This window comes from Oryzias latipes, chromosome 17 (assembly GCF_053564925.1).
Source record: "Oryzias latipes strain Hd-rR chromosome 17, Olatipes_Hd-rR_3.1".
In the NCBI taxonomy this organism is placed as follows: Eukaryota; Metazoa; Chordata; class Actinopteri; order Beloniformes; family Adrianichthyidae; genus Oryzias; species Oryzias latipes.
In genome coordinates, this window is record NC_136253.1 from 24,947,819 (window position 1) to 24,965,537 (window position 17,719).

At 38.1% G+C, this 17,719-nt stretch overlaps 1 protein-coding gene and 1 long non-coding RNA gene across 11 annotated transcripts in view; one reads left to right on the plus strand and one right to left on the minus strand.

The window, feature by feature from the left end:
• LOC110016886 (uncharacterized) overlaps positions 1–17,719 on the plus strand; it is a 36,863-nt gene that overhangs the window by 17,163 nt on the left and 1,981 nt on the right. For 7 of the 10 annotated variants that reach the window (XR_002875198.2, XR_013650432.1, XR_013650431.1 and 4 more), the window contains 4 exons: positions 2,492–2,553; positions 2,668–2,762; positions 11,386–11,543; positions 17,320–17,434. This is a non-coding gene — a long non-coding RNA (uncharacterized LOC110016886). The remainder of the gene's footprint in view (positions 1–2,491; positions 2,554–2,667; positions 2,763–11,385; positions 11,544–17,319; positions 17,435–17,719) is intronic. The other 3 variants (XR_002875199.2, XR_013650435.1, XR_013650434.1) reach the window with 2 other exon arrangements.
• Positions 4,594–15,799, minus strand: LOC101164097 (myosin-7). Its single transcript, XM_023965729.2, has 39 exons — positions 15,722–15,799; positions 15,478–15,532; positions 14,964–15,172; positions 14,729–14,872; positions 14,487–14,643; positions 14,374–14,401; positions 14,183–14,291; positions 13,960–14,052; positions 13,790–13,853; positions 13,449–13,547; positions 13,212–13,315; positions 12,984–13,122; positions 12,777–12,895; positions 12,555–12,704; positions 12,299–12,469; positions 11,921–12,230; positions 11,656–11,738; positions 11,365–11,570; positions 10,884–11,007; positions 10,450–10,586; positions 10,035–10,290; positions 9,634–9,876; positions 9,371–9,547; positions 9,149–9,294; positions 8,976–9,066; positions 8,491–8,880; positions 8,231–8,357; positions 8,036–8,154; positions 7,760–7,956; positions 7,494–7,677; positions 7,232–7,397; positions 7,027–7,151; positions 6,634–6,942; positions 5,872–6,075; positions 5,494–5,790; positions 5,288–5,392; positions 5,084–5,179; positions 4,868–5,002; positions 4,594–4,728 (listed from the first exon to the last, which is right to left on the minus strand). The coding sequence occupies exons 3-39, from the start codon at positions 15,162–15,164 to the stop codon at positions 4,708–4,710; spliced, it is 5,826 nt and encodes a 1,941-aa protein (XP_023821497.1). The 5' UTR covers positions 15,165–15,172; positions 15,478–15,532; positions 15,722–15,799; the 3' UTR covers positions 4,594–4,707.

The window sequence follows — 17,719 nt, forward strand, 5'->3', positions numbered from 1 at the left end:
TTGTAAAACAACTTGTATTCTTTAAATATGTGACTTAAAAAGAAAGACAAAAGCAAGCAGGAGAAATCATAAATCTGGTATATAAACAGACAAGTTAGTAACTGCAACAATAAAAGCACAGAGAGGGGCAGGTAATGTATAAACATCAGAACATGTGGTAATATACAAATGAGGTTGAAACTGTAACATTGAAGGACAGCAATGAAGCGGACACATTTAGAAACGGTTAAACATCCATGGTAAGACAAAAGACTAATATGTTCATGAAGGAAAATCATAAGTTTTAAGTCTACTCTTAAAGAATTAAAATTGGAAATGTATTCCTCAAAACCAACCCCTGATGGCTGCAGATCCTATTTCCATTCTAGGTTTGAAAATACTTGAAAAAGAGAAAGATTTGATTTTTTTCAGTATCTGTAATCGTAAATCAACATATGTCACTAACTGTGAATAAAGATGGAATCATTTTCAGAATTTTGTCTGTGGTACCCATGCCTACACAGATGTAGTTTTATTGTTTACAACAGGCATTCTTCTACTTACTTGTAAGTAAATAAGATTATATTATTAAGCCACAAAATGACTTGTTTCAAATGGGATTGTTCCCCTTATAATATTAATTTTACTACATAAACTGGTGGTGTAACAATTAATCAATTAATTTATTAAATCCTAACTGATCAATCTGTGCGAGTCAATTTGTTAATGGAATTGAAACAAATCAACCTATAATATTATTAGAAATTATGTTCCATAATTAAATTAATCAATCTAAAATCGATTTTGAAAGAGACCATTTGGATTGAAACGGAGTCGTTTTTATTTTATTTTTTTACTATAGCATAAAAAGGCAGTAAAAAATGATCAGGCCAGATGCACTTTGAATTTAGCAAAGACATGTGATCCTACTGTGTGACATTATTGTTGTAATTATAATCATTTTATTATTTTGATGTAGAAAAACAACAGTGTGCTTAAATAAATGAAACTAAAGTGTGAATGGATTCAGCCATTAATTCATGTTTACTTGTTTGTTTGTTCACATCTTAAATGTACACTTATCTTGTAAGAAATACAAAGGAATCTGGAAAACTTCACTTGCACTGTTTAGTACCAGGTATTTATCTCTGAGTCACACTGCTTGAATGTGTGGCAAAAGATGTCCTGGGTTGATTTTAGGGCAATGAATTGAATGAAATTATTCAAAATGAGTCAAAATCAACTATGAATCTTATCGTCAACCACAAAATATAAGAATAGAATTGTTGTTAAAATGAGTCGCTGCACCCCTAATATAAACTGTTTTCCAATAAGGGTGGAATGTACCTTAGTTCTTGCACTGATTATTTCAGCTTTTTTTCATCTCTTTCTAGGATAAATAAGTTGATCTTTTAGTCCAAATTTTAGATTATAGTGCTAATTGAGACAATTGTTTTTGACCTAAATAGTTTAGTGTATTTTTGTTTTTAAAGAATTTTTATCCTAATTTTTAATTAGTCCTGGTTAATTTATTCTAATTTTTAATGTTAGTGTTTTTTAATGCTAATGTCTTTTTAAATGTAATTTCAATTTTTAGGGAAGGTGGAAGACACATGGAGACATTTGACATTTTGCCCACGTATCCTATTAAAAATATGTTTGCTTGTCCTTTTAATTTGGGCGTGTGTCCAACACCTACATAAAGCGCCTGCCTTTGGCTCTTCCTACTGACATAGCATTGTTTTCTTCTCTTTATCCTTGGACACAAAGATAACTTGTGAAATTCCTGCTGGCTGCCTTTGAGGGCTTGGGGGATTAGAGAATAGCTTGGGGACAGCTTGTGACGCAAGTTGTCACGGCAATATTTTTCCCCTCCATGACCAGCAACAGCAGGTGCTGAGTACACAATCGCCTATGGATTGTATAGCTACATGAGGCTGAAATTCAGTATTCTTATATTTTTTTACACAAAAATGATTAAACTATGTTTTTTTTTTATTTCTGGAAAGGTTTTAAACTGTTGAATCATAATACTCAAGAACACCATAGAAAATGTGATTTAAAAAAAATTTAAATTTAGATAATAATAAAAATTAAAAAATATGTTATTTTTACATTTTTTAATGAGTTGTAGGGCCCTTTTGTCTTGGTAAAGACAAAAAAAGACTTGGCAAAGAAGTCAACTTTTGACCGACAATGCATCCCAATCATTGCAACTTTTTGTCTTTTGTGTTACAAACACTTGTTTGCTCATCCTTTGTTGTGTGATAGTAGGAACTCTATTGTCATTCTCAGCTGTTTTTAGGCTGTTCATTTTGCTATTTCGATCACATGTGTAAAAGAAGGTGTGAGACAGCTTGTCCCACTTAAGTTTGAAACTGGAGCCAGAGAAGCTATTGGTAGAATGTGTTCTTCGTTGTTGGGAAAGGTCACTTCCAAGAGGTGTTAAGTTCTGATGGAGGCTCAGAGGAACTGATCCCTCTCTGTCCTTTTCTTCTCCTCACTCTTTCAGACTGGAAATGTCTGTGTGGACTCACATACTGAGCACTACTGATGGTTCAAAGGGAAATAACAGTAAGTACCATTCGCAGCATGTACTAATTGAAAGTTATTTAGAACTTATGTAAAACATGATTTTATTTGATTTGTTTAAATCAGTTAAATAAACTGACTCCTTTTATTGTGTAGATCTTATCAGTTGTTTGGCACCTTCCCCATGCCTTCTGCTGTTCTGAGACCAACATGTCATCCTTTGAAGTTTGGCCTCAAGAAATGACATGAAGGTTAGTGTTTGAATCTTACCTTGTACTCACTTTCTGTTAGTCACAAAGTTGATCAAACCAGAACAAGACATCAACAGTTTTCTCTATCTAAGAAACAAAAATCTCTGTTGCTTAAACTTTATAAGGTTTTTACTGCTGGTCGTTTTCTTTCAAAATTAGTTCAAGTGTTCAAGTAAAACAGCTAATGTTCTATTCTACATTGCAGTTGAAAGTGAAAAACTTTTTTACTGATCTAAATGAATTATAGTACCTAAGCCTTCTGATAGTTCATTATACTAGCCCACACTCAGTTATGACATACCCTGGGTTCTTCCAAAGAGGCCTTGTGTGTACTACGTTGTTAGAAATCTTGTGTAGTCTGTAAGCTTTTGCTTAAATGCTAAAGTCTAAAAACTAAAGTTTTGACCTCAGATTTTCCTCTAATGCCCTAGAGTGCAGACCTTTGTTTACTTTTGACGAATGCATGATCCTTATAGGAGGTTTGAAACAGCAATACCTATAAGACCGGTGTATAAACAGACTGGTCCTAAAATATTTCTGCATTTTTTTCTGTTTTTGACTCTGATACATTCTGCAAGCAGCCTTGTTGGGCCTTTCACTGATTTTTTTTCCACAAGTGGACTAAAAAGTATATTTTTTGTGTGAAATAATTTAATTATCAGGGAAATTATGGTGCTTTACTTAGGTTAAAAAAGGGGCAGTAATGTCACTTCACTGTTATACCACCTTAAAAAAAGGCACAACAGTGATTATATACTAGACAGCGCCATCTCCTGGTCTATAATGCTTTTGAGTAGCTGCTCTAACACATGAAATGACAATCCAAACCTGGATTAATGGAACTGCTGTGCATTTGTGTTATAGATATTTACAGCCTCTATGTCTTCATTATTTAAAAGATCAGCATATATATTAAAAACCTTAAGAATAATTTGATTAGCAGAAAAACGTATACCGGTAGTTGTTTTTCTCCAAGCAAGTTGTGTAAATTGTACTCTTTTTAATTTCTTATTTGTATTAAATTTTTGTATCTCTTTTTGTATTCTAAACAAAAAAGCTTAAATACGAATGTGCAAATTTCATGTGTAGTGCATTTCAGATGTGCTTTTGATGAGAGTCATCTTACAACTTTAGTTCATATTGGGTGATAATTCCTCTGGTACCAAAGATCAGTTTTAAGAAAAATAATAGTCTTGTACAGTTTTTGGATATGGCATTAGTTTTTAAATAGTGCTGTCATATTTTTTAGTTTTGTGTTACTTAAGATGAGTTCAGGACTTGCTTTAAAGCCACACTTTGTAACCTCCAAAAAGTAATGTAGCACGGTTTTGCAAAAACTGTACTGTCATCCCTGTAAATCTTGTCTGATGCTTATTTTCCTTAAACTTATGAATGTTCTCTAAAATTGATCCTCTGTCTAGATGTTCATCTATGTTATATGCATTGAATCAAACTAGTTTCATTTAATATTTTTTATTAGCATTAGGGGGGGAAAAATGAAGGGCTGCACTGTGGCGCAGTGAAGCTCTGGCCTCACAGCAAGAAGGCCCTGATTTGAATCCTGGCTGGGACCTTTCTGTGCAGAGTTTGCATGTTCTCCCCGTGCATTAGTGGGTTTTCTCTGGGCACTCCGACTTCATAGGTTATTTGGTTATTCAGAAGTGTACCTATGTGTAAATGTGTGAGTGTGTGCGGGAGTGATTGTGTGCCCTGTGACAGACTGGCAACCTTTCTCCGCTTTCACCCCACAGTAGCTGGGACAGGCTCTGGCAACCCCATGCCCCCGAAAGATATTGCGGAAAATGGATGGATGGATAAAAGGAAGAGATAGTTTGGGATGCTGATTACCTTTATTCTATCTAACAAGAAGACATGCTTAAGGAGACACTGAAACACAATCCAGAAGTGTCTCTGAAGTCACACAGTAAGCATTTCAAGGACAGCTTCATTCTTCATCCTGTCCTTTCTGAAAGAAAAAGCACAGATGGTAGTTATGGTTTGGTGGAGAGTGTATGCTAATAGTTCAGAGTGAATAAAAGCATTGAAATGCTACATTTTAGGTAGATGAAATTGATCAAAGTATTTTGTTAGGTGCCCAGACAAACCTTTGCACTCATGTCGCGGCTCTTGGCACGCAGCTTGTTGACCTGAGACTCGGCGATGTCTGCTCTCTCCTCAGCCTCATCAAGCTCATGTTGAAGCTTGCGGAACTTAGTGAGGTTGGTGTTGGCCTGTTCCTCCTGGAGAACAAAAACACCAGTTAAAATGTTTTTATTGGGTTTTTCTACTGACATTCTAGTTTTAAAGTCTGTTGTACTTACAGATTCTTCTGCAGCTTTCTTGTAGGATTTCACCTTGAGCTGCAGCTTGTCCACCAAATCTTGAAGACGTGACAGGTTCTTACGGTCTTCTTCAGTCTGAAAGTAAGAAAAAAACAAAAAACAACTTTAAACTATATATATAATTTATTTTATATTATTTGAATAATCAAAATTTAAAAATCTGTGTTCTGCATTTACAGTTACCTGATAAGTAAGCTCCTTAATACGTCTTTCATATTTTTTTACTCCTTTTATGGCATCGCCAGCTTTTCTTTGTTCACTTTCAACCTCATTTTCAAGTTCCCTGACCTGCAAAATTCACCTCATCAATAAAATAACGTACAATACGTATAAGGAATGGACACTTTGGATCTTTGGTTTCCTGGAGTTTGAGAGGAACATGCACTTACCCTGGCCTCAAGCTTCTGCACCTGCTTCTTTCCTCCCTTCATGGCGATCTGCTCAGCTTCATCCAGACGGTGCTGCAGGTCTTTGATGGTTTGTTCCATGTTCTTCTTCATGCGCTCCAGGTGAGCGCTGGTGTCCTGCTCTTTCTTTAGTTCCTCTGCCATCATGGCGGCATCAGTGATGGCCTTTTTGGCCTTTTCTTCGGCATTCCTGCACTCCTGCACTGCATCTTCAACCTCTGTTTGAAGCTGCACTGTATCAGACTCCAGCTTCTTCTTCTGGTTTATCAGCCCTGTGTTCTGTTTTTAGTGAATAGAGAAAATACTTTTGCCTGAAAGCAGCTTTAGAAACTAAAAGCACATTAAAAGATGGGCACAGACCTGTGAGTGCAGCAGCTGCACCCTCTCACTGACATCCAGCAGCTCTTGCTCGGCCAGTTTGCGGCTCCTTTCAGTTTGCTCCAGAGCAGCTCTCAGCTCCTCCAGTTCAGCCTGAAGCAGGTTGTTGCGTCTTTCAATGATGGCTATGTTCTCTTTCATGTCATCATTGGCTCGCAGAGACTCATCAAGCTGCAACTGGGAATCCTGGAAGGTAGACATTTTTTTAAAACAAGTTAAATCTTCAACATAGAATGAACGTATTTTTCAAAACGTAATGTTTTTAGTGTCTGTTTGTTTCAAGTTTGGTTTTAATAACTTCACTGCATTTAAAGCTGTCCTAAGAATTTGTTTTGGAGGGAAATTAACACATTCACTATCTTTAAAGTCAAATATTGGTACATGAAGATCTTCTAACATCTTTTGTCTTGGATCATTTCAAACATGAGAAACACTTTTATTAACAAACTATATATGTGCATCAATCATTTGTCTAATTACTGTTAGTCACAGCAAATAAGATCAATATAAAACCATGCTTATTGTCTAAAGTGTATTTTATGACCTTAAAGAATGATTCAATGGAGCCCCTAAGAACTTGGTCAAAAAACAAACCAAGCTAAATCACATGGAACAATGTCTGCGACGTCCAGAGAATGGGTTGTACACTTTGCCAAACTGGTCTTTCTTTTATAGTAAACACCTGTTTTTTGTTGTTGTTCTTATTTGCGCAATTTAGTTCAGTTTGAAAAGCTAAGTGCATACCTTCAGATGAGCATGGACAGCCTTCAGCTGTTTCTGGGCTTCAGCTGCCTGCCTGTTGGCTTGGCTGAGCTGGATCTCCATCTCGTTGAGGTCTCCCTCCATCTTCTTTTTAATACGAAGAGCTTCATTCCTGCTTCGAGTTTCAGCCTCCAGAGAACTCTGCAGGGTATCTACAACTCTCTGCTGGTTTCTCTTGGCTTGTTCCATCTCTTCATCTTTCTCAGCTATCTTACGCTCCATGTCTGCTTTGATTTGGTTAAACTCAAGCTGAACTCTGAGAATCTTGCCCTCTTCATGCTCCAGTGAAGCCTGTCATGAAGTAGATTCATATAAGATTGTAATTATTTATCTATCAAAGATTGTCAGATGCCCATCTTGGACTGGACAGTGTACCTCTGCTTCCTCCAGAGCCGTCTGAATCTCTGACTTCTCTTGTTCCAGCTGCTTGCGAATCTTCTCAAGCTCATGAATGCTCTTTCCACCCTCACCAATTTGCTCAGTTAGGTCAGATATTTCCTCTAGAGTCAAAATAATGATCATCTATAAACTTTACAGAGTTTTGCAGATAAAACACAATCTTGATCACAGATAGACAGACCTTGTAGGTTCTTGTTTTCTCTTTTCATGGTCTCCAGATGTTCTAGAGCCTCTTCATAGGAGTTCTTCAGTTTGAAGAGCTCAGTGCTCAGAGATCTGGCTTCCTTTTGGGAACTTTCCAGCTCTGATTGAGACTCTTCATACTTTTGCTTCCATTCTGCCAAGACCTGGAACATATTGACCAGTTTCAGTAAAATATTTTCTTTATGCCTTTCATGAACAACTGTTGTAGATGGGGGGGGGGACACACCCATAAACCTGACCTTGTCAAAGTTCCTCTGCTTCTTGTCCAGAGCAGCAGCAGCAGCATTTGACCTCTCCACATCCACCATGAGATCTTCAATCTCATTCTGCAGTCTGTGTTTGGTCTTCTCCAAGGAGGAACATTTAGCATTCACTGCTTCAACAGCTTCCTCAGCCTCCTGCAGACGCTGAGCCAGCTTCTTCCTATTTTGTATAAGAACGTATTAAAAGGTGACGTCCTTTGGATCATTGCTGGGTTCTTTACCATCAGTTGTGTTTGTCTTACTTGGCTTCTTCCAGTTCCTCAGTCCTCTGGATGGCGTCAGTTTCGTACTTGGTTCTCCACTGAGCCACCTCGGAGTTGGCTTTGGACATGCTGCGCTGCAGCTCAGCCTTGGCCTCCTGCTCCTCCTCATACTGCTCCCTGAGGAGATCACAGTCATGACGAGCTGACTGCACAGCATGGGCTAAGGCGTTCTTGGCCTGAAATTAGGGGAAAAAGCTTTTACTTTGCAGGCTTCAGTAAAAACTATAATTGTGGTGTCATTGCCACTGGAGCTACCTTGACTTCTTCTTCAAGTTGTCGCTTCAGGTCATCAATCTGCTGAGTGTAAGACTGTTTTCCTCTGGTGAGTTGAGACACCAGGGAGTCTTTCTCCTCCAGCTGCCTTTGAAATTCCCCTGATTCAAACAGACAATGAAAATTCAGCTCCTTATTCCTTAAAAATAAGCAATGGAGGTATAGTGTGAAGCTAACCATTTTCAGTTTGAAGCTTAGCTTTTTGCATTGTGAAGTCATTGATGGTGCGCTGTCCCTCCTCTGATTTAGTTTTATATTCATTCATCTGGTCCTCCAAAGATCTGCACATTTTCTCCAAATTGTTCTGAAAACAAAAGATCATTGTGATTACTCGAGCTTTGACACCTTCTCCTAGTTCTCTAGAACTGTCATTGAGGGTTTCCATCACTTTTAACTGTTTGTATATTTTAAACGTCCTTCATCAGGCTGTCACACACCTTAGACTTTACAATCTGTTCCATGTTGGAAACCACATCATCCAGCTCCAGTTTGAGTTCACTCTTCTCCTTCTCCAGTTTCTGCTTGACTCTCTGCAGGTTGTCAATCTGCTCTCCCAGGTCAGCCACACTGTCTGCTTGTTTCTTTCTGAGGCTTGCAGTTGTGGATTCATGGTGCAGAGTGGCCTCTTCAAGGTCTCTGCGGAGTTTCTGGAACTCGGCCTCCCTCTTCTTGTTCATCTCGATCTGAGCAGCTGTGGCTCCTCCAGCCTCCTCCAGCCTCTCACTGATCTCCTCCAGCTCCCGAGCCAAGTCTGCTCTTTGCTTCTCCACTTTGGCCCGAGCAGCTCGTTCTGCCTCCAGTTCTTCCTCAAGTTCTTCAATGCGAGCCTGAGACCAAAGTCAAACAGAAGTTGTTGATGAATGTCTCTGATGTTCACAGCCTGTTGGACGTTGATGGTTCTTCTTAGTTTATATTTTCCCACCTGCAGCTCTTTGAGCTTTTTCTGGAGTTGGGCACACATTGCCTGTTCATCTTCTATTTTACCATTAAGTTGACTGATTTCAAAATCTTTCCTAAAGATAAAAAGTAGAAATTGAAAAGTGACAAAAACTTTGCATTTGTTGTTTTTTAGAAGCAAAAATGTCTTTAAGTTACTTTTTCAGTCTCTCTTCGAGTTGCTGCTTGTCATTTTCTAGATCCATGACACTTTCTTGGGCCAACTTTAGGTCCCCCTCAAGCTTCCTCTTTGCTCTTTCAAGGTCCATCCGGATTTTCTTCTCCTGTTCTAGGGACCCCTCAAGCTGCAAAAGAAAACATACTCTTCAGTATATGTAGCTAGTATTTGGTCAAGCCCTGTTAGCCTTCTAAGTTCATTACATCGTCCACTTGTTGCTCCAGCTTAGCTTTGGCCTTGGTCAGAGTGTTGACTTTGTCTTCTTCACTCTGCAGGTCATCCAGCGTTTGCTGATGAGCTTCTTGTAAAGCTTTCTTCTCCTTGGTAAGCTTGGCGATGATATCATCCAAAGCAGCCATCTCCTCTGTCAGGTTCTTCACCTGTTATAAATAGGCCATAAATCACTGTCAGCTTCAGTGTCAGTCCTAGAAAAGCATTTTTGATTAAATCTTTTGTTTCCCAGTACCTTGTTCTCAGTGGCGTGTTTCTCCTTCTCCACTTTAGCCAGAGTTAGCTCCAGATCATCAATGTCCTTCTTTAACTCGGAGCACTCATCTTCCAGCTTTCTCTTCTTGGCAGTCAGTTCAGCATTCATCTCCTCTTCATCTTCCAGCCTTTCAGTCAGCTCTTTGATTTTAGCCTCCAGCTGAATTTTACTCTTTATGAGTCCTTCACATCTTTCTTCAGCATCACCAAGATTATCTTGTTCCTGTTTGTATAGAAAATCACCAGGATATGAAGTGGAATCACTGAAGATATATTATATAACTGAAGGCTTTTAAATTATCTAAGCAACATGTCTGGATGATTTATACTAACAATCTTGAATGCTTCAAATAAATGAAAATATATATTTTCTCAACATACTGCCTGAACTTGGAGCTGCAGGTCGTTCTTCTCTTGGAGAAGTGAGACCATTTTCTCTTCCAGTTCTTTTCTACGAGCTTCTGATTTTGCATAAGCTTCCTTTAGTTTGGCAAACTCTTCCTTCATGTTGGCCATCTCCTTCTCAGTTTCTGCTGATTTTAGGAGAGGTTTGATCTTAAAGTACAGCTTCATCCAAGGCCAATTCTTGACCCCCATGAAGGCACGAATGTTCCACTGGATCACAAGTAGAGCATCCCTGTGTAAAATGTAGTAATACAGTTGATCATTTAATTTTACTCATTGACTGCATTCAATAAAGTTGGACTTCTGTATTTTCCAATTATAATAAGTTGTTTTTTTGTGTGTTGCTCTATTTAAAACAAGGTCATCTGATGAAATTTAAGTATTCACTGACCTGCGTTCCACAATCTTTTGGAATTCAATTCTTGCCAAAACACCTCGTGATCTTGCCTGGATTCTGGTGATTATAAGAGCCAAGCGGTCATCTCGCATCTCTTCCAGAAGACCAAGAAGTCCAGCTTTAAAAAACACCTGTTTTGGTTCAGAAACAATTTCAACAAAATGAATGCTGTGCTGCTTTTGAAGAAAATGTTTGACCAACATTGTTGGGGTTTCTTCTGTGAACCACATTACTGTAAAATCAAGCATGACTGAAGATTTGTTCTTCCTTAAGAACTTCTGCATAAATATAAATGCCAAACCAAAAGAGCTAAGAAAAAAGAATCACACAAGCTCAGCCAGCACATGTTTTCATGCTAAAACATACATGACAGGGGCACCAAAAAATAGCATCCAACAGCATCTGAAGCATCCAACTCATTGACATACCTTGGTGTGTCCCAGTTTGTACTGGTTGTGGTCAATATCTAAGGAGCCCAAAAGCTTCTCAGAAGCTTTTTTGTTATCAATAAACTGTCCCTCAGGAATGGAACTTGGGTTTAAAATGCGGTACCTTTAACATTGGTAAAAGAAAACAGCAAAAGATGACAATGTTATTGGCATTGTCTGGAAAACTCAAATTATTGTGTTTATTTGAACGAAAAAGCACGAACGTAGTTAGAGAATAACCAAGAGGTTTGTAAATTTTTATATACAAAGGGACAACAATACATTCAAGACACTATGTAAGACCTAAACATTTTGTAGTTTCTAAAATGAAGGGTCTGAATGCTTAACAATGTATTTAACAACTTTATTTGAAATAAATAAATAAAATAAATTTGAAATAAATCACTCCCAAAGCTCCCGTCCCCAACATAGACATAATATGTGGCTCTTAGTGTTATACAAAGGTTGATCAAATGCAAACCTCTGCTTGAAATCCCCATAGAGGATCCTGTTTGGGAAGCCCTTTCTGCAGATCCTGATGCCTTCCAGCACGCCGTTACAGCGCAGCTGGTGCATCACCAGAGGGTTCTCCATGGCCCCAGGAGTCTTGGTCTCATTGGGGATGATGCAGCGCACAAAGTGAGGGTGGGTGGACCGCAGGTTGGTCATCAGCTTGTTGAGATTTTCCTAAAAGTAATTAGCCCAACCATTAAAATGAAAGTAAATTAAAAATTGTTGCATGACGAGAATTTGTTTTCTCAAATCCTCTTACCCTATGCAGAGCAGACACAGTTTGGAAAGAAGAGCCTTTCTTTTTGCTACCACCACCTTTGCCCTTTCCACCACTTTCTTGAACTTAAAAACAAGAACAATACAGTACATGATTTTAAAAAATTTTCCACAGAAGGCATGGCTAATATAAAGTGGTTTCTAGCCTGCATCTGTCATGGGTTTTATCTATCCATCCTCAAGTGAATTTCCCCATCGTGGGATTAATAAAGTCATCATCATCAATGTTTTCTCTTAATAATAATTACCTGAATCAGCTCCAGCATAATTGGCAAAGAGATTGGCCAAAAGTTTCATGGTTGACTTCTGGTACAATCCAACCACAGTCTCATTCAGAGGATCCTTGTTCTTCACCAGCCAGTTGTTGATGTTATAATCAACAGTTCCTGCATAATGAACCAGGGAAAAATGGGCCTCTGGTTTTCCTTTGACATTTCTAGGTTTCTGAAAGTTGCTGGATTTCCCCAGGTGGTTGTCATAAAGCTTAGCTTTAAAGGTGGCATCACTGGCTTTGGGGAACATGCACTCCTCTTCAAGGATGGACATGATACCCATGGGCTGAGGGGACAGAAACATATACTTAAAAATGATCAAAATTCTTACCCTGTTTAAGGAGTTTCTCTCACCTTTTCAATCAGGTCTATACAGGCCTGGAGATCCATACCAAAATCAATGAAGGTCCATTCAATTCCTTCTTTCTTGTACTCTTCTTGCTCCAGCACAAACATGTGATGGTTGAAAAACTGTTGCAGTTTTTCATTGGTGAAGTTGATGCACAGCTGCTCAAAGGTGTTGAACTAAGGAACAGATGACAACAGAAAATTGGCTGATATAATGTTATTCAATTTAGCTGCACTCATTGGAAAAAATATCCATGCCTACATCAAAAATCTCAAATCCAGCAATGTCCAGCACTCCAATGAAGTACTGTCGGGGCTGCTTGGTGTCCAATGACTGGTTGATTCTTATGACCATCCACAGGAACATTTTCTCATACACTGCCTTAGACAGTGCACCAACAGCATAGTACACCTAGCAAAAAACACAGGTTTAAATATTTGTAGAGATTCTTTAAGTTTAAGGAGGCCATTTAATTTTTCTCACCTGGTTAACATTCTGTCCCTTGGTGACCCACTCGTTTCCCACTTTGACCCTTGGGTGACAGAGACCTTTGATCAGGTCAGCAGAGTTCAAGCCCATCAGATAAGCTGCTTTGTCAGCATCTGCAGAGAAAATAATTTATGCAGGTTTTTTACTGACTTTGCTTGTATTTCAGTGAATGTAATTCAATTCATTCAAGTCTTCTCTGACCTTCAGTGCCGTCTGCCTCTGCTTGCTCCTCTCGCTGCTTCTGCTTAAATTTCATGTTACCAAAGTGCATGATGGCACCACTCAGCTTGTAAATACTGTTCTTCTCTTCCTGAGTAAATCCCAGCACATCAAAGGCATCCTATGAAAAATATAGAATCATCATGCTGGGATCAATTTGTTGGTATAAGAAAGCTACACTGGTTGTTGTGAATTGGGGATTTGCCTCACATCAGTGGCCATCAACTCTTCAGCATCATTGATGGATGCTACAGTTGTCTCTCCTTGGGAGATGAAAGCGTAATCATATGGGTTGTTGGTGATGAGCAGCATTTCTAAAGGAAGACAGAAAAAATTTAAACTATTTAAAAATTGCTGTGAATATTGCATTTTTTTTATATCGCAAAGCTCTTTTTACAAATAGAAAAATGTATATAACATACTTAGATTGACTGAGTTTACACTTACCCAGTAACTCAGGCTTTGCCTGAGACAAAATCTGGTAGAAAATGTGATAATCCCTCTCTGCCTTGAGTTGGTAGGTAACACGGGATTTTTCAAGAAGGTCTGTTTGGAAAAAAAATACATGTCTTTGGAACAGTTTGAAGTATTGGTTTCACCAATTGTTTACCATTACATTTAAATGTCAACAAAAAATGTAAGACAATTCTGCAAAAAAAAAGTTCAATGTGTTGTTCAACCAAATTTGTATGTTTTTAGGAGATTGAGTGGGCCCTGGGTTTGTGAAAATGCATTAGGGGTTAGAAATGTCTTAAGTTGCTGTCCTAAATGGTGGTATGAGTACTTACATGTCTCAATGTCAGCAGATGCTAACTTCCCCCTGTTGTCAAAATGAATTCTAATGAATTTACCCTGTAACAGAAAGTTAAATTCTAATTTAACAATAGATTTATAGAGAAATCATTGTGAAAACTTGACATTTTATGTCAGTGAGTTGTGTTTTTCGACTATCACTTACAAATCTGGATGAGTTGTCATTCCTGATGGTTTTGGCATTTCCAAAAGCCTCTAAAGCTGGGTTACACTGGATGATTTGATCTTCCAGTGTGCCCTAATGTAATTAGAAAACCCACGTTACCAGGCAAGCAAATATATAAACACATTTTTAGCCAATTAGAAAATAGTTTGGTGGTTTTTGAAAGAGCTTTGTAAATAAAATTGTGTTGAAGAAAGATTCATACCTTCTTCTCAGCAGCAGCATCTTTCTTTAACCCTGGCGCAGCAGCAATGCTGGCAAAGTACTGGATGACGCGTTTGGTGTTCACAGTCTTTCCAGCTCCAGATTCTCCACTGTGTTTAAGAAACACAAAGTTTTAGGTCTTATCGTTTGAGTATTATGTCAGGAACAAATGGGGGGGAAAAGGAGACTTACGTAATCAGGATTGACTGGTTCTCCCTGTCTGTCAGTAGGAAATCATAAAAAACATCAAGTCAATGTTAAGTTAGGGATGAATAGTTTTAACAAAAATTTCAAAAGAAATGTACCTGAGAGCATGTACTGGTATGCATTATCAGAGATGGAGAAGATGTGAGGAGGAGCTTCACTCCTCTTCTTTCCTCTGTAGGCAACAACCACCTCCTGGTTGTAGACTGGCAGCCACTTGTAGGGGTTGACAGTCACACAGAACAGCCCAGAGTAGGTCTAATACGTCAAAGAAAGGACGAAACACATCGTTTTCAGATTCTAAGAAAATATCAACGATTAGAAAAACAACCATGCGACTCACATAGATCATCCATGCCGCATAACGCTCTTTGAGGTTAAACAGCACAGCTGGCTCATGGAGGAAAGTGAACATCGCCATGTCTTCAATTTTATCAAACTTTGGCGGATTCTGAGGATGGACATCACACTCCTTCACTGTAACAGTCTGAAAAGAAGCAGTTTTAAGTTATTTTTAAGTGATATTAAAATAAGTAACTTCACATACATTTTTGTGCACGGATAGAAAATCAACTCACCTTTCCAAATTCAGTTTCAGCAGTGACTTTGTCACCATCACGACTTGTAACGGTTGCTTTCACGTACTCGACCTCAGGGTCAGGAACGAAGCACTCCTTCTTCATGTCAAAAGGACGAGTCTGAGCTTCCAGACGCTCCTTATCTGACTTTCTTAAAAAGGGAGCAGCAGCTCCAAACTCTGCCATGGCAGCATCCCCCATCTTTTAACCTGTCAGATAAGAAGCTTAGTAGAAATACACACCTGAGTGATGAATTACATTTACATCTGAGTAATAATAGTTACAGTTAACAGCTTTAATCGAGCTACACAAAACTGCAGTTTTCATTTTGAAAGTTGAGTCTTTTAAGACTTTATTTTGGAAAATGTATTAAAGTAGACACATTTTACGGGAAACTAAAGCAAAAACTAACAAATATTAGTTCTTACTAATAAAACCAAGAGTTGGAATCCAAAGGCTGTAAAAAAAAGTCTACACAAAGAAATGCTGTGATGGATATGCAACTAAATTATACCAACGGTAGGTCCAACCTCTGAAGAAAACCAGTCTTTGGGGATTTCGTTGGTAAACTAGATGATGAAACAAGCAAAAGAAAATGATTCATTTGCTGCTGTCTAGCACAACTATCTATATGCCTAAGCAAAGATTGGACAACAATATGAAAATTTCTTCTGTGTTACAAAACAAAAAATGTAGTTCTAAACACTTCCTTTAGTTAAATTTTAATCCAATTCCACTTGGAGAAGCGTTTAACCTACCTTTGACTTTGACTCTAAAACAGGTGAAGTGGTGAGCCGACACCTGATCGCTGCCCTTCCTCCTTTAATAAAGCTGGTTTGTCCCCCAAATATGGAATGACATTTTTGGAGAAAGATTGCTTATTAAAAAAGCTTTGTCCTTATTGGGCAGGATGTGCTGCTGCTATTTGTTGCTGTAACCTTGTGACAAACAAGTCTAGGGCAATACATGAAGGGGAGGGCAAGAGGTGGGGATCAGGGATGTGATTGGTATTGAGTGACTTTATTTATCTAATATTAAACATATCTTACTGGTTTTTGTAATTCATTTCGGGCAAAATTTGTTTTAAAATCCTGCTCATTTCTTGCTATTTTTTGGGACGTCCTCCATCACCTTTTTTTCCCTCTTTGACTGAATTTACTAAATGAAATACATCATTTTTTTTGTTATAAATACATGATACACACACATATATATATAAATGCATATTCTTTTGTTTTTTGTGGCGAGAATGTCTTAAACTAATTAAAAAATGTAGACACATAGGTGTTTATAAAATAAGAGATTTTGTTTTCAATCCTTCTTTCTTTTTTTCTTTTTTTTGAATCTGACAATCATTTATTGGAATGATGACTGACAGGTTAGATCAATGGTCAAGAGTTGTATAGATTGTTCCCACAAAATTTTGCCTGAAGAGCAGCTCTCATCTTGTGGTTTGCGTTTGGAAAAACCCATAAAGCATCAATGAAGGGTGGTCATGTGAAAATGACCGAGATGTGTTCCTGGAGTCACTGCTGACACAAAAAAGAGCTGCAGCTGTTGTGGACAGCCATCTAAGGTCAACCGTCTTAACTCATCACTCAGTGCTGCTGTGCAGAGCAGCATCTAGACTCTTTGTCTCGTGGTGTCGTCACACATTGTTCCCTCTCCTTTGGCCTTGAGGACAAAGATAACCCTGTGAAATTCTTCTCTGGATTCTTTCTCTCTGAGTTGGATGAGCTGTCTTTCACGGTAGCACTAAAGTTGAACTGCGATCCTCGCTGTCTTGATAGAAGGGATGAAGCAGGTGCAGCAGCCCTGGAAATATTGTTTCATGGTTTGATTCCATAACCCTGATGGGCTTGCATGTTTGACTGTCTGTCTGTCCTACGTCAACCCCACCTTTCACTCCGTTTCACCAGCAGTTCATTTTAATAGGGCTATGTGATTGAATGGCTTCTAGTATTTTGATGTTTTTCAAGTGCTGACAAAAGAAACCTGATCTGAGTTGGAGAATGGCCTTCACCGTCTTATTTGTTTGAGCTGAAGTAGCTTTCAGTTCAGATTTCTTTTTTTTTTTTTTTTTTTAACCGTCCATGTAACTAAATGTCAGCTTTCATCTTCTCTCCATGGATGAACCGACTCCTTTGTGGTGACAACATTTATCCACTTAATATGCAGCTGGTTGATCATCGTCGATAAGATAAAGATAACATGAAAGCTTTGCTCTCCTTTGTCTCATCAAGTATGCAAGAAATCCAAAACCTTTGTCAGTTCTGTTAGTGTACCGTAAACATGGATAATGAGTAATAAGACAAGTTAATGTTTTAATCTTTTCTGATCTTTCTGTTGACATTAGAAGTCTTTGAAGGCCAGTCATGTGAGATCAAGGTCAGACGGACTGTGGGCTATTATCCATTCTGCTCTTCACTCCTTCAGCAGCAGCGTCAACACATCAGTCCAGTTCAAGAATGGTAGGATTTGCTCTGTTATTATTTTTTCTAACTAAATTAATGGCCAATCTTTCCTTTTTTTTTAAAAAAAGGAAGAAGGATGTTTGAGATTTACTAAAACAAAAAAAGTTTGATTATTTAAATTTGTTATAGAGTAAATGAGTAAAACTGTCTTCAACAAAAGTGTTTTGTAAAACTGATTTTATTGTATTATGTTTTGGTGTTCACATTGACAACAACTAAATATTTAAATACATAGGTCAAGTTCAAATTAAATCAAATAATATTCAAGTTATTTCTTTGTTT

Bases quoted from the DNA above. Each gene is read 5' to 3' on its own strand.
- LOC101164097 (XM_023965729.2), bottom strand. From the start codon at position 15,164: ATGGGGGATGCTGCCATGGCAGAGTTTGGAGCTGCTGCTCCCTTTTTA. The intron at 12,896-12,983 runs GTCAGAGAAGAC...TTTTCTCTGCAG, and splicing joins AGAGGCAGACGGCACTGAAG to ATGCTGACAAAGCAGCTTAT. The intron at 7,152-7,231 runs GTCTGTCTATCT...TTTTGACTCTAG, and splicing joins AGAAAACAAGAACCTACAAG to AGGAAATATCTGACCTAACT.